Raw genomic sequence first — 14,785 nt, 5'->3', positions numbered from 1 at the left:
GTCATTCGCCATCATGCTGCCTCTCTCTCTATCTCTCTATCTCTCTATGTCTCATTTCCTCTTTTGCTCTTGACTAATAAATAAAAACACAAAATGCCTAAAATAACAAACAAAAGATTGACAAGATGTTTATTCTACCCAGTACTGTTTGAATCAATATCTTCTTTTTCTAGTTGCTACATAAATTCAATTGAACTTGTATTAATAATAATAACAACAACAGGATGAAAAGAACACATGAACAAACGCTATTGGAGATGAATATGCAAGTAACGTTGACCTTTCGTATCATCTCTGCCAAGCAGGTCATGTTGTTATCCCTGTCTGTTTGTCTGTTTGTTTGTTTGTCTGTTGGTCTGTTGGTCTGTTGGTCTGTTGGTCTGTTGGTCTGTTGGTCTGTTGGTCTGTTGGTCTGTTGGTCTGTTGGTCTGTTGGTCTGTTGGTCTGTTGGTCTGTTGGTCTGTTGGTCTGTTGGTCTGTTGGTCTGTTTGTCTGTTTGTCTGTCTGTTTGTCTGTTTGTCTGTTTGTCTGTTTGTCTGCTCTCATGAGGATGTGTGGGTGTGAGGACGGGCCAAGAAAGGACTCATTCAATGATCCACATGATAGAGATCAGGCGTATTTAGGGGACTGAGATCTAAGAGTGTGGATCCTGCAGATTAGAATGTGGTTTCTTTCTCAGCCGCTGCTCATCAACAAATAGAACAACAAACCTGTAACTACCTTCAATATGTAGCTGGGATAATGTGGATTTAGTCGGAAATCAACAGTTTACATGTTTCTTCCATAGTTTTCCACCAATGTCCAAACAAATGTGATGGATTTGGTGCAGAATTTAAGGAGATTTCATGGTTAGACAGAATAATAACTGTAGATTAATAAAAACACCTGCAAATCATACGTCACTGAAGCGCATAACACTCATTGTTTGAATAGCAGCAGCTTGTGTTTGATGTTGTGGTGTTTGACTGCATTACTGTGTCAGGAGTGCCGACACACTTGTCCTCGTGTGAGCTCATGTGGGTCCGGCCCTGCATATCTGAGCTATTTGATGAATCTGATAACCTGGCATTGAACTCCACATAAACAGCAATGATGAGAGCAGGAATTTATTTCTTCACACAGCAGGAACTCTCACAACTCGCTCAGTGAAGCGATCGGACACTTTAACACTCGAGTGAGAAACACGCTGCTCGCCAACAGACTCACCGCGGCGACTTGTCGTTGATGGCGTTGCTTCCCTGGAGGTCTGACAGAGGAGAACGTGGAGTCTTCCTGGTCACACCTGATCATAAACAGACATTTTAGCTTCATGTGAAAGGACACACAATCACACACACAGACACAAGCACACAAAAACAGAAAGGGACACACAAAAAAATCAAATCCCTCACACCCGTGTCAAGCGAAACACACACCTGTGACCCTCCAGTGTTACTGCAGTGAGTGTTATGTGCCTTTTTATTGGGGATTTAAGCTTCTGCAGATGAAACAAAGATCTATGAGGTTAATAGTGAGGTGTTCTTGTTAGTGTCAAATTATGGAAGACGATACTTAAAGAGTTATTTGGTTTATAGTGAACTGTAGTTTTGCTTAAAATATTGATTATACGAATGCTCAATCCACATTTTGTCCAATAAAAAATGTTCTATCATGTATAAGTAGCCTTTCGGATTAAGGTCTGAGCAGAAATAATGAAGTACAATTAAGTCGTTACTATTTAAGTTAAGTACAAATACATGACAAATGTACTAAAGTACATCACTTTTACTACAATACATATATCAGCATATATCCATACTTTCTACTCTACTACACCTTTATAAAGTAGTTTAAGTATTACGTTTTTAAAGTAATCAGTAGCGAGAGGGGAATTTGTCCAATTATCCAATCAGAGCGTCATTTAGGGTAATTATAATAAGAACAATACTCGTTAATGTGGTACTTTTACTTGAGTACATTTATGTTTATTTATTTGTAAAATATTTGATGACTTCCTTCACCACTGACTGTTTCTCTATAATTTTTAAGGTTTGGCCTTCTAAGTAAAAGTGCCTTGATTTAAAGTAAATTATGATTTAATGAGGAACGATCAATCATTCATTGATTACAGATTCGTAGCTTTTCATAGATCTCGTCACAAAATGAGGAAGGAAATTATAAAGTTACATCAAAGCGATTTGAAGGACGTGAAATCTTTTGGAAATGTAATTTAAGGAACAAAGGAGAGATTTCAGGGAGTAACAAGCTACTGGAGTTGGACTCTAAAGGGAGTTTCATCACTTTGTTCAACATTGTCACTCTCACCTGGAGCTGCAGGATGGCACACAACAAAAAGACACAAACACATGAGAGTGTGATGAAATGTTTGTCCCGCACCACATAAACATCTGCCTGTGAACACGTTAGTGATAATACACATCTCATCATACCCTTCCCCCAGTCTTCTCTCACCACCACCGGCCCGTGTGGTGTTAGTGACAGGAGAAGGTGGCTGATTTTAAGAAGTATGCTGAGGTGGACAAGCAATTATACCCACCACCGCCCCAAAGAGACAGGAGTGGACACATGGAAGCGTGTGTCGGGCACCGAGAGGCGTTACTGTGTTGTGTCCCCCAGACCCAAGTTAGCTGATAAAGCAATGCAAGCATGCAAAACTCTGCGGAGCCTTTTTCTAGCACAGTGTTAGTGACAGAATGGATGGAGCATGCTAGTTGACAACGTGCAAGACAAGACTAAAAACAAATGCATGCAGGTGAACAAGAGAGGGGGGGGAGGAGGAGGCCGGAGGGGGCGGAGACCAACAAGCATCGAGTCTTATGAAGTATAAACTTTAGGGCTGGGCAAGTTAACTCGTTTCAATCGAGTTAACTCAAGTGATGAGTTAACTCGATTAATTATTTTATCTCGCATTAACTCAGGTTTGATTATTTATTGTTTTATTGTGAAAGTCAGGCTTTTATTTTGTGAAGGTCTGTTGCTGACTGCTGCAGAACAGGAAAAAAGAAAATAATTGGCGGATAAACAATCGAGTTAACTCATCACTTGAGTTAACTCGATTAAAACGAGTTAACTTGCCCAGCCCTAATAAACTTGTTTCTTGACGTTTGGATATTTAAATGATTTTGGTCAATTCTGGCTTCAGCAAAGTTGCTGATGCTGGTCAGCCTCATCCCAACAGTTTCCCCCGAGTGGTGGTTTTAAGTCGGAGGGAGTCGTTCTCGTATTGGCAGCCTTACTGTGCTTCTCCTCTTTGCATCTCTGCAGGATCTCTAAGCTTCTCTGATGCACAGGGTGCTGCAGAAAGCTAAAACTATCCACACTTTTCAAAACTGCGCAGGGAGCAGCGTCATCATGCCCTTGGAGAAGCAAAAAACAAAAAGGAAAAAAAAAAAACAGAGAGGAGAGAAAAACAAAATACACAGAAGGGGGGGAAAGAGAGGAGAGAGAGAGAGGGAGAGAGAAAGAAACGAGAGATTAGACAGCGAAGAAGAAGAGATCAAGAGATGCAGTCGTCTACCGGAGAGATAACCTGTGCAAGACGTCTGGAGAGAAAACGATCGACATTCGAAACTGCAGCTGGATGTTTGTCACTGTGACTCTGTGTGCAGGTGTTTGTCCCCCAAAGGGTTTTCCATACAATGTCTTCAAAATATTATTTGTAAATTTCTTCTTCTTCTCGAGTGAGGCTGTTATTAAAGGGGAAAAACTAGAAAAGTCTAGGCTTTATCCAAACTTTTGCAGAAATGTTTTTGAAGACATGTAACAGGTTCGCTTTGGGAGACACTGATATCTAAAGGATTTCTAAAAGATAAAGGAAAAAGCAAGATTTCAACAAACTCTATATTCACACAACAACATCTGCATGTAAAACTGTAGGGAAAGATAAAGAGGATGCAGAGCTCTGAGGGAACATCTGTAAAAATCGACTGTGTATCAAGGACGGCAGGAGGAACGTCTAAGGGAAGAGAAGGCATTCGTCTAAAAGCCAAAAGCTGAGAGAGTAAACAGCTACTGTAAAAACACAGCGGTTCTACGAGCACTAAACACAAACTACTAGTGACTGATGGAACATTAAATATGGCAGAAAAAGCAAAATAGAACGGACAACATGATGGTAACCCTAACGCCTGGAAGGAATTCAAGGAAATTATGTAATGTCAGAGATTAATTATTACAATCGTATTATATTCTGAAGAGTTAGACACTGTTTTTCCGCCGATAAACTCCACACATCAAAAACAGAAATATTCACTTATCATATTTTTGCCTTTTGTACGTTTAAATAACTCTAATACAACCGGTTTGGTTATTTAAAAATGCAAATTCAACTTTGCCTCTTTTGGGCCATTTTCAGAATTTCAAAATTAAACACCAGTAGTTCTCTTGATATGTTGAAAAGTCTAAAAATAGACATTTGTTGTTGACAGATAAGTTTTAATTGACTTTCATAGTTCAGCTGAGATGAGCTCTATGTTCCTGCAGCTGTAACATGTTAGTTAGTTTCCCGGAACTCACCAGGCTTCTTCTGCGTGTGTCTCTTTCCAGCTTCTCTGAAAGCCACCAGGGCTCTGAAGTACGCTCGCAGCACCGCCCAGCGGAACGTGGCCGAGGGTTCGATGCCGATCAGCCCGCAGATGAAGGCGTTCTTGCTGCTCTTCAGCAGAGCCACGATGTCCGGGCGCATGTGGTCTGTGTTCTTCTCCCGGAAATCCTGCATCACATTAAATGGGAGTCAATGCTATTATTTGCTTGTGAAGTCCCTTCAACATGAGTCCAGAAAACAAAGTTGAGATCAATTAGACCCAAGTTTCAAACCACTGTGACGTCAGCCATTGGTTTGTGAGCTGCTACTTTGCAGCCATCTTGGTTCTTTGAAACCAGAAGAAACTATATACATTTATACATTTATCATGTATTTTACTAATTGAAAGAGACTTGATACTAAAGATCGAGATCATAAACAGGGATTATGATGGGATTCAATGCTATTATTTGCTTGTGATAAAAGTTCCTTCAACAACCGTTTTGATGCCATGTTGGTTCTTTGAAACCAGAAGTAACTATATTTGGAGGAGAAGTGGGTGGAGCCTGACTTAGAGCTAAACGCCCTCCTACACCTGCCACCTGCACTCATTGGACGGTGCTACCTGTCAATCAGAATCCATGCCTCAATGCATTTATCATCTATTTTATTTTAAATTGAAGACTTGAAACTTGAGATTATCAACTTGTTAGGAAAATGTTTCTGACTTTACAAATCAAGGCGGAAGTAGCTTAATTTTCATCGGAACCGACTTATTTTCACAACCAGTGGAGTCGCCCTCTGCTGGTCGTTTGAGAGAATACAGATTTCAGGCACTTCCGCACTGGCTTCACTTTCTCTTTGTCCATTTTTATAAACAGTCTTTGGTTGCACCTCCTCCTCTCTCTCTTTCTAATCAATGATACCCATGGACGTGAGGATCCCACTGACCTTGACACCGTACTTGACCTTGCCAGCGTAGTGTCGTATGATGAAGGCCGACTCCATGACGGCTGGGAACTCGATGTAGCTGTTGCCCTCGTGCTGCCGCTTGAACTTATCCAGCAGAGTCTGGTTGGTGGCTTGAGGGAAACTGAAATAAAAGTCAACAGAAAAGTTTGATTTGAAGAACAAAGCGGTTTTTTTACATCTGTTTTTAAAATGAAAGCACACGAGGTGAGGAGCTGGGCCAGCAGATCCCTGTGCTGGTGCACTTGTTTAAGGTTGTGGACTACGTCATGAAGACGGCAGCGTAAATCACAGGGAAAAACGTTTGACACATTCCTGAGCTGTTAAACCCGAATGAAACATAACGAAGTGAAGACATTTCATTTTTCCACTCGTCTCTAATCCAGTCTCAACAACCGTCACTACAACAGCGCCGACGTGGAAACGTGGCAAGTCAAAAAAAAGGATCTGCTCTGTGAGTGGTTCTGACATTTTCATCCTCTGACACCACAGGTCCACAATGATCATTCCTAAGCCGATCTGGGCTCAGATTTCTTCCTCTGTCCTTTAATAGCAATTCTGCAGAAAATCAACAGCTTACAGGAAGAGCGGGACACCAGGGGCTTTGGAGCAGGGTGAAATCTGAGCTATGAAAACAACGCGGCCAGAGATTCAGAGCTCTCCAGCTTTTCCGAGTGGGAGGAATTCGACTCGGTGTCCAAATGGAGAAGAGGGGGAAATAAAGAAGGAAATATGGTTTTTGGTAAAAAATAGTCGCAGCACAGTCGTGATCGTGAAAAGGCCTCAGTGGGTTTACATTTCAGGAAATGTATGGATGGTATAGAGATTATAAAAGTGTATGTACATAAAGTATAAAGTGAAAAGGTGGGTGCACAGGTGGAATCAAACCAGCCGTACTCTAGTTACAGACTTGACACCTGCCAGTTGGGATTTTCCTTCAAGCTGCCAGAGGAAGTCGATGTTTATCCCAAAGGAAAATGAGGAAATGAAGACGTGGACCAGGCTGCATCAGACTCACTTGCACTCTTCGTCCAGGAGGTGGAACAGAGCTGTGGGCTTCTTGCTGATCAGGTTGATGCAGCCCGTGTTGTCGATGTAGTCGATGTTTCTCCAGCTGATGCCCTCGGCCCGGTACTCCTCCTGCGGGACAACAGCACATGGACAGTGTTGATCTATAGCTCTGTAATCTGATGCAATAACCTCGTCGCTGCATTTCTCAGTGGGTCAGTGAACGTGTCAGCAACTCTCAGTGTATACAGACAATATCAAACATCACATTCATCACAACTGCATCCACGTTGTACTCTTAAACACTTTGGAAACGGAGAAACTTGATTTAAAGTTTCGTAAAACTCAGTTATTCCATCAAATCACCTTTAAATATATCAATAATCAAATAAACACAGGAATGCAGATCTGTGTTGTTTTAAAACGTCACAGATAAAGTAGTTGTGTTGTTTGCAGGCTGGTTTAATAATGAGAGAAGCATTCCGATCATTTACCACCGTTCTCTCCTCTATATGCTATTTTCCTGTTGTTCCTGGGAAAGAAATTTAACCAATAAAGACCTTAATCCAGAGGAGGTTTAATAAAGAATCACAGGAATCTCTCTCTCCTTTGGTCTTCCCCTGAAGTCAGAGGGCTGAAGAGAATCCAGTTAATTACTGCTGCTTCACAGATGAAGAATAAAAGGGGAAGATGTTCCTCTTCTTCAGTGTTTGGAAAAACTGGAGGATTCTGATATGAGTCTGCTGCAATTTAATTGAGCAAATTTCCTGCTTCCGGCTGTTTTTACAGAAAAATTTCATTACAATTTAATTTTAGGTTCCAACAGTGTGAGAGAACCACGTTTTCACCCCTGTACCGTGCAAATTTCAATCAGTGTAATAAACTAATAAAAGTTACAACACATCTGTCTTTTCAATCCTTTCAACATCTCAGAGCACGAACGTTGTGTTCAGCAGAGAAGCCGACTGAAGACAGGCCGTCACATCTGTTTACTACACACAAACACACACACACGCACACGCAAACGCACACACACACACACACACACACACACACACACACATACACACTCACACAGAGCGGAACACCTGTGCAATATAATCCAAAACAACAACCCTGGAATAAGCGCTTGTGTAGCCACGATATTGAATTTGTGAGTCAGATGAATCAGCTGTGTAATCACTGTGCTGTGGTTTGTGGGGGTGTTGTACTCGATTTCATTAGATTACACAGGACACGGAATCCACCTCCTGCCTTTAAATCATCTTCCTCTAACTGCTGTGACTCACTCTGACTGTGTCTCTGACTCGAGTGAAAAGAAAAAGAAAAGAAACCATCACATATCTCCGAACTCTGCAGCGTCAGCTCCTCTGAAGACACTTGAATTGGTGTTTTATTAATAATAATCATCATCAAGTAATAACCGATTCCCACGGCTGCTGCTGCCCTGCGTCTTTCTGCCGTCACAACACAGCGACTCGCTGGTGGAAACAAACTGTGTGTAACTGTAGACGAGGGCGTGATGCTGACCTCAGCAGAAATATGAAGCATGTCAGCTCTCGGTCAGAAAGCTTTCAGGACGCCTGAGTGTTGTACATCGATTTTTCCAAACAAGACTAAAGCTAAACTGAACCGAGGCCCGGGATGAATTCCTGAGCTCTCTGCTTTCCTCTGACTCTCTGCTGCAGGTTTAATAAACTTTTTCTGTGATGTCTGGTGAAAGGAGAACGCAGGTTAAAGAAGGTTTGAGGCTGTTTGATCCATGGAAACATCAGAAATCAATAGAATAATCACTGATCACTCCACAGCTCGGCTCACGTGGGTGTCGCACAGATCAATGTATTGAAAACCAGCGACTTCATCTCTGCACAACTAACAGAACTCACAGCAAAGGTCACGTAGTCACAACCATGAACGTACACCAGCTAGTACCGGACACTATGGAGTGATTACGTCCTCCAGGAACTATCTTATCTAATGTCCTGAAATAAAAAAAGATTTGTGCAGTCTCCTCACAACTCCATTATTTTCAGAATTCAACATAAACACTTACAGCACAGAGGCTGCATTCAGAGAGAGAGAGAGAGCAGCAAGCCAAGTGTTTGGTTGGAGGCTGGATCTAATGTGACCTGGGTTAGAGCAACAAGCAGTAGCACAGGAAGTGCTGTGGTATTCTAATAAGTATCAACAAATACTGGAAGTCTCAGAGTCAGTGGGAAAAAAGGAAAGAAGAAGGATATTACACGATGGTGATGCTGAACCCACCTTAACATCCACCGTGAACTACATCCAGATACTGAAGATAATGTTTTGGCCACAAACAGGACAAAGCTCGAATAGAGAGACAACCCTCATTGAAGTTATGAATCATGATCTTCTCAAATTTCAAGTTGCATCAACATGTTTGTCGGTTTTATGATTAGTTTTGTCGCAAAAGTTTTTCAACATCTGTTTTTGTAAACAATAGAGGTTTTTTATCCTTATCTTAAAGCTTAATTTATCTATATTTATCACAAGTACTTTTCCAACAGGTCTATACTAAATATTGCTGCTATAGTAATAGTGATATAATAGTTTATTAGATTGGCAACTTTATCCAAAGCTGCTGCACCAAGTGAACCCTTCTTTTTTAAATTACAGTTGCAGACATATTATTATTATAAATTTAACATATTTCAAATCTGTACATTTCTATTTTTATTACATAATATCTAAAAACAATTCACAATTCAATAATTATTAAATTTTGAAGAATCTTCATCAGTGTAAAACATTTATGAGTGCTTATCCAAATATAAAAATCTGGACCTAGTGAATTTAAACGTGGTTTTATTCAACAGTGTTCTAGTTCATACTGTAAATATGACATTTTCTTCCCTTCTTGTAATTTTTCTGTTAAGCTAATATGTTTATATATATATATATATCTTTTTTAGTTTTAATATGTATATATAACCTTTACTGACTATCTTAGTTACTACCACATCCCACATGTACTTAACATTTCATTTACGCATTTCCTAATTCACTAAACTAACAACTCCTTCATCTGCAGCAAGATAAACTAGAATTTAATTTACTTTAAGCTTCTGGACAAAAACCTCTTTGAAGTCTCTACCCTGTGACATTTATGTTGAAAGTCCTGACGTGTTTATGACACAGAAGTAAGACGTCTGTGATCAAAGCAGGAGTGACTGAGCAGACAGACCCTCACGACTCGGTGTAATTCATGAAGTGCACGGAGGCTCTGGAGCAGCTTGAGCCCTTCAAACACGTCGGGGCAGGTCGCTGATTCAGCCGATCTCAAGGTAAACACCATGTTTGACTTACAGGCATCAGGAGAGTAAAAAGCCCTTTGAAGCTAATCAGCTCACTTAGGAGAACACACAACCGGAGTCAGGGTGGTCACAGGCGGGTTCCAGTCATACGCCCCCCGTCAGCTTCTCAGTAAACCCCCGTTGCATAATGTGCCCAAGAATTCCTGCATTGTTTCGGTGTCATTGTGCTGTTTGTGCTCTGCGTGGCGTGATAAGGACGAGGGATTTCCTTATGAATGGTAGATCCACAGTGGGTTCGAATACGAGCAGCTGAGGAACAGTAGCTCAGAGAGTTCAGCTCCAGGTCAGAGGCTTGAATAAAGAGGAAGTTCTTACCTGTTCCAGCTTGAAGATGTGCTGGTTGAAGTAGTGCTGGAGACGCTCGTTGGCGAAGTTGATGCAGAACTGTTCGAAGCTGTTGTTCTCGAAGTCTTCGAAACCGAAGATGTCCAGAACCCCGATGGACAAGATCTGAGGGAGATGACAAAACATGAGGAGACAAGGGGACAGCGTTCAGTTCTCTGTTCACACCAGATATTAAAATGCACAAAGGTGTCTCCTGTGATCAGGTGTCACAACCCTGATACATTTGCAAATAATCACATATGTCAGTTGTGTTTGCAAAGAGAGAGAGAGAGAGAGAGAGAGAGAGAGAGAGAGAGAGAGAGAGAGAGAGAGAGAGAGAGAGAGAGAGAGAGAGAGTCAGGAGGGACATAATGAATCACTGCAGCTCTGAAGACAGATTTTACAAATTTATCATGTGATATTTTGGTTACAGACGAATCAACGGTGACTGAGAAACGTAGAACTCCTTTTGGTTCATTGTTAAACTGTAGCAGCTGAGTTTAAGGTCCTTTGTATCTGAACCAGGACATGTTTGCATTCACACAGTGAAAAGAATGTGGCCACATGCGTCTCACAGCCCGTCCCTCCATAGTCTCAGTGATCAGACCTCCAGCTGAGGACACGTTTGGATGCTCAGACCTGAACTTAGCTCAGACCACTTGGGGATCGGATCTTACCCTCAGCAGTGTTATGAATCTAGGTCAGTTTTGTCCTAGGTTATACATAAAAACTGATGAAAGTAAAAGATATTATCCATGTTGGACGTTTTCAAGGTAAGACATTTTGTGTGGTCTCACCCTGGTGGTGTCCTCCAGGTCCCGGATGTTGAGCAGAGCGTGGTTGATCCTGAAGACGATCCAGTCAAACAGAGCACTGTACAGGGACTTGGCCATGGAGTCTCTCACCGTGCCGGCCTGGAGAGACAGACACACACAAACAGGATTTAGAGAAACACTCAGTGATGATTTAACAACATTTGATAGAGTAAGAAGCAAAATGTGCGAAGGAGACTGTTTCCATGTTTAGTTTGATAAAGGAAACTGTCCAACTGCAAGAAAAGGATTTATCAAAATACACAGTGAGTGAATGGGTCCTCAAGATGTATTTCTACTTCTGCCAATGAGATTTTGTTTTCACCCCCAGTATTGCTTGGGCTCTGAAATAAGGAATGGTTACTGGGAGCCATTCAAGCTCTTTCTGTCACACCCTTTTAGAGAACAAGTTTGAAGAGTCGTCAATTACTTCCGATGTCAATTGATGCTTGAAATCCCTGCAGACATTCCCCCCTTCATTCTCTATGTCCCACACATCTGTATAACATATCACAGTTTGGCCTGCTGCTGTAAGACTGCACTTTTCTACAGGTCCACCAAAAACAACAATGAATGGAGATTTAAATACGGAAAAAATAGATTTATATACGGAGACGTCCTCCAGACAACAAACGGCTGTATTTCTGCTTTACAACCGACCTTTTAGAATGAGACCTGAGTATAAATCCTCATCCTGTCATCGCTTAGAATTATTGATGGAAAGTATAAAATGACAAAAGCAGATTTCCCCTCCCTCCCGAACAGATCCCTGGCGTTCTCCAGTGAAACCCTGGCACAGGCGGTCACTTCACAGACGGACACGCTGGCAGCGGCAGAGCGTGACGTCCCCGGGTCTTTATTAATGTCATTATCCAGAGCAACACTCGTCAGGTTGACTCAGGAGATCAGCCAATCCAATCCGGTGTCGCACAGACGGTCCCAGCTGCCAAGTTCTGACTGGTGAGGCTGCAGAATGAACTTTAATAGGCTTTTAAAACGTATAGCGCGTGTTCTCGAGCGTGTAAGTGAAGACAAACAGTAGAAGTTGTCTTTATAAGTCTCATATTATCGTAAACATTACATCTACTGATTTGTTTAATCAGTGATGTGGTTGCTTCTATAAACACAGATTATTAGGCAACAGCTTCCTTTGATATGTTATTGATTAAAAAACGTTTTAATTCCTGTTTCCGCTGGAAAGATTTGACCTCTCAGCGGCAGGGTTAAAGCCTCGGTTCTTCAGAAACAAAACAAACCACAGAGTCAAGTTAAAATTCCTCTTTTTCCCCCCAAAAACAATTAACAGGGTTATTTTCAGCCGCCTCAGACCAAATATGTCTCCAATGAGTCCGGGGCAGATTTTTTTATTGTGAACTCCGCACATTCTGCGGTTTAATGACTCATAAGCTTTTCATTATTCAGAGGAAGTCGGACTTGAAACGTGGAGAGGGAAACAGCCTCATAACTCTGAGCGGACGGAGCAGACTCAATACAGAAACCGTTTTTTTTCCGTGAGGTTTCTCGAGTGTATGATTTCAGTTAGTGAGACTGTGACTGAGCGATATATTTACACAGAGAGAGACCACCCAGGAAGCCACCGAAGCAATCACTGTGTGTTCATATGAAATAACTCCTAAGTATCTAAAAGGCCATTATGAGGTTTTTTGATGGGAACGTGTAAAGAGCCTCCGTCTACTGGGAGAGATCTGCTGCGGGAACATGGTCAGGAATTCATACTGGGAAACAAGAATGAACACATTCCCCTTATGAAACCACACTTAGGTTCACTAGATACAGATTTTTATTTGGATCTGCACCAAATTACACATTCTCATAGATATCAGTCCCAGAAACAAGCTCTCTTCAATTTAAGACCTTTTAAGATCTATTTCAAGTACGACAGATATGAGGGAATATCAGAGTCCATGAATTACTACAAATCCAGCAGATAGTAGGTATCTATAGTTTTTTCTTTAAAGTCTGACCCGATAACTGACAGAATATCAGTTATCAGTACAATAAAGAGATGTTAAATACACACATTTCAAAACTAGTATGTAGTATTTAGACACATTTAAGACTTTTTAAGGTCTAAAATTAAGATTATTACATTTGATACTTTTTAAAGCATTTTGTAAGACCCTGGTAAAGATGCCTGATTTTATTTTTCATCGAGATCAATAAATGATTGTCTGACAAATCAACTAAAATGTTGTGAAACACCTCACAACACTAAAGAAAGTGTTCTGGATCCACACCAACACTTAAGTAGTTCTTTCCTGACCCATATATCCCTCAATCAAGTTTTTCATGGGAATCCGTCCAGTAGTTTTTTACGTAGTCCTGCCAACTATAGACAAACAAATAAATGCCGATGAAACCACAACTTCAGTGTACGTGTGCAAGACATAAATATAATTTAAACATGGGGTTAAGCCAACCCTGTTACACTGTGTATCTGTGTTGTTCCCTCTTCTCTCTGAGATGTCTCTCATCTCCAAACCATGACGTGTGTTTGTTTTCAGAGCAGAGCTCCCGGTGCAAACTGAAGAGGGGCTGGAAATGCCTTCGCTCGCTCTCTAAACCCACTGAAGGACTTTGTGTGTTTGTAAGTGGAGGATATTGTGTCTGTGTGTGTGTGTTTTTGTGTGGGTTTGGTTTCTCTGCATCCGTGATGTCCATACTGAGGATAGAGACCTAGTTTTTCTCATAGCTCGCTTCTGCCTCTGAGTTTGTGAAGCATCGACAACGAGAAGTGACGTCCAACCATTTCAAATAGACAGATACTTTGTCTTCTGAGTCTAACCACAGGCTGTGTTTGTATTGTGTGTGTTTTCCGTGTCTTCACAGCGATGTTTGTTTGCTGTCGGTGAGGTTGCAGTCTCACCTCAGACAGTTTGTAGGGAACAATCAGCTTCTCTCCCACCGTGACCGTCTTCCGTGTCGTCAGAGCCTCAAACAGCATCTCTTCTTTCACCTGTTGATGACAGCGGGAGCGAAGGAAGGATTTAAACATTGTATATTTGTTTTATTCTGAATAGAAACACCCTCAGCTCATCAGTCTGTACTTTCTCATCCTCTCAGTTCAGAAGATAAGTCAGACTGCAGAGATGTGACGATTCAGCCCAAACCCACATCTATTCATCTTATAATACGTTGTTATATGTCCTCTAAATGAGCTAACGATTGACAAACGATGATTATCTAATACTTGAACAACATTACGAGGATGATACCCGACTGTGACTCCAGTGGAATCTCTGCAGTAGTGTAATGTAAACACTTGGGCCCAGACGTGTATTTATTAACTCCGACCGGCTCCAACGGCAATTTACTGTTGACCAAACTTCACTCAGTCACTTTTAAATGACAGCGATTCCGAGTGTGATCGATACAAAAGTGGTCGGGTGAAGAACCCATTCAAATGACTGGTGGTGACTAAAGCCGTTTTCACAGAGTTTGTCCTCAGGCCTGGACTTTCTGTGGAGTTTTGTTGGAGGTCATGAAAACTGGGAAAAATCTGTGTTTTTTGTCAATACAGAAACACAAGATAATACAGTCAGAGCAACTTTGACATTTTAAAGTTGTCAAAGTTTGCTTGTCGGTACCTCCAGCAGCTCTGAGACGACAGGCAGCACCTCTGGGTTACAGATGTCGATGGAGTCGTCCCTGTAGGTTTTCCTCTTGTAGCAGATGTTGCCCAGGTGGAGGATGGCCGACAGCAGAGAGAAGATCCTGCACAGCACACGAGAACAAGTCTGAGAGACTGTGGAACTATCTTTTTAAATATCAGCTACTCTTATTATATATAC

General features: G+C 41.5%; 1 protein-coding gene across 1 annotated transcript in view; it reads right to left on the bottom strand.

The window, feature by feature from the left end:
- myo9aa (myosin IXAa) overlaps positions 1–14,785 on the bottom strand; it is a 103,546-nt gene that overhangs the window by 26,302 nt on the left and 62,459 nt on the right. The window contains exons 7-15 of the mRNA XM_061068690.1: positions 14,582–14,708; positions 13,861–13,950; positions 10,959–11,075; positions 10,153–10,287; positions 6,510–6,631; positions 5,474–5,615; positions 4,516–4,711; positions 3,237–3,356; positions 1,207–1,282 (exon numbers count right to left, since the gene is read on the bottom strand). Of these exons, the coding sequence (XP_060924673.1) occupies positions 1,207–1,282; positions 3,237–3,356; positions 4,516–4,711; positions 5,474–5,615; positions 6,510–6,631; positions 10,153–10,287; positions 10,959–11,075; positions 13,861–13,950; positions 14,582–14,708 (1,125 nt within the window). The remainder of the gene's footprint in view (positions 1–1,206; positions 1,283–3,236; positions 3,357–4,515; positions 4,712–5,473; positions 5,616–6,509; positions 6,632–10,152; positions 10,288–10,958; positions 11,076–13,860; positions 13,951–14,581; positions 14,709–14,785) is intronic.

The sequence above is a fragment of the Limanda limanda genome, chromosome 3 (genome assembly GCF_963576545.1).
Source record: "Limanda limanda chromosome 3, fLimLim1.1, whole genome shotgun sequence".
Classification (NCBI taxonomy): Eukaryota; Metazoa; Chordata; class Actinopteri; order Pleuronectiformes; family Pleuronectidae; genus Limanda; species Limanda limanda.
This window is presented reverse-complemented; position numbering and strand designations above follow the sequence as displayed.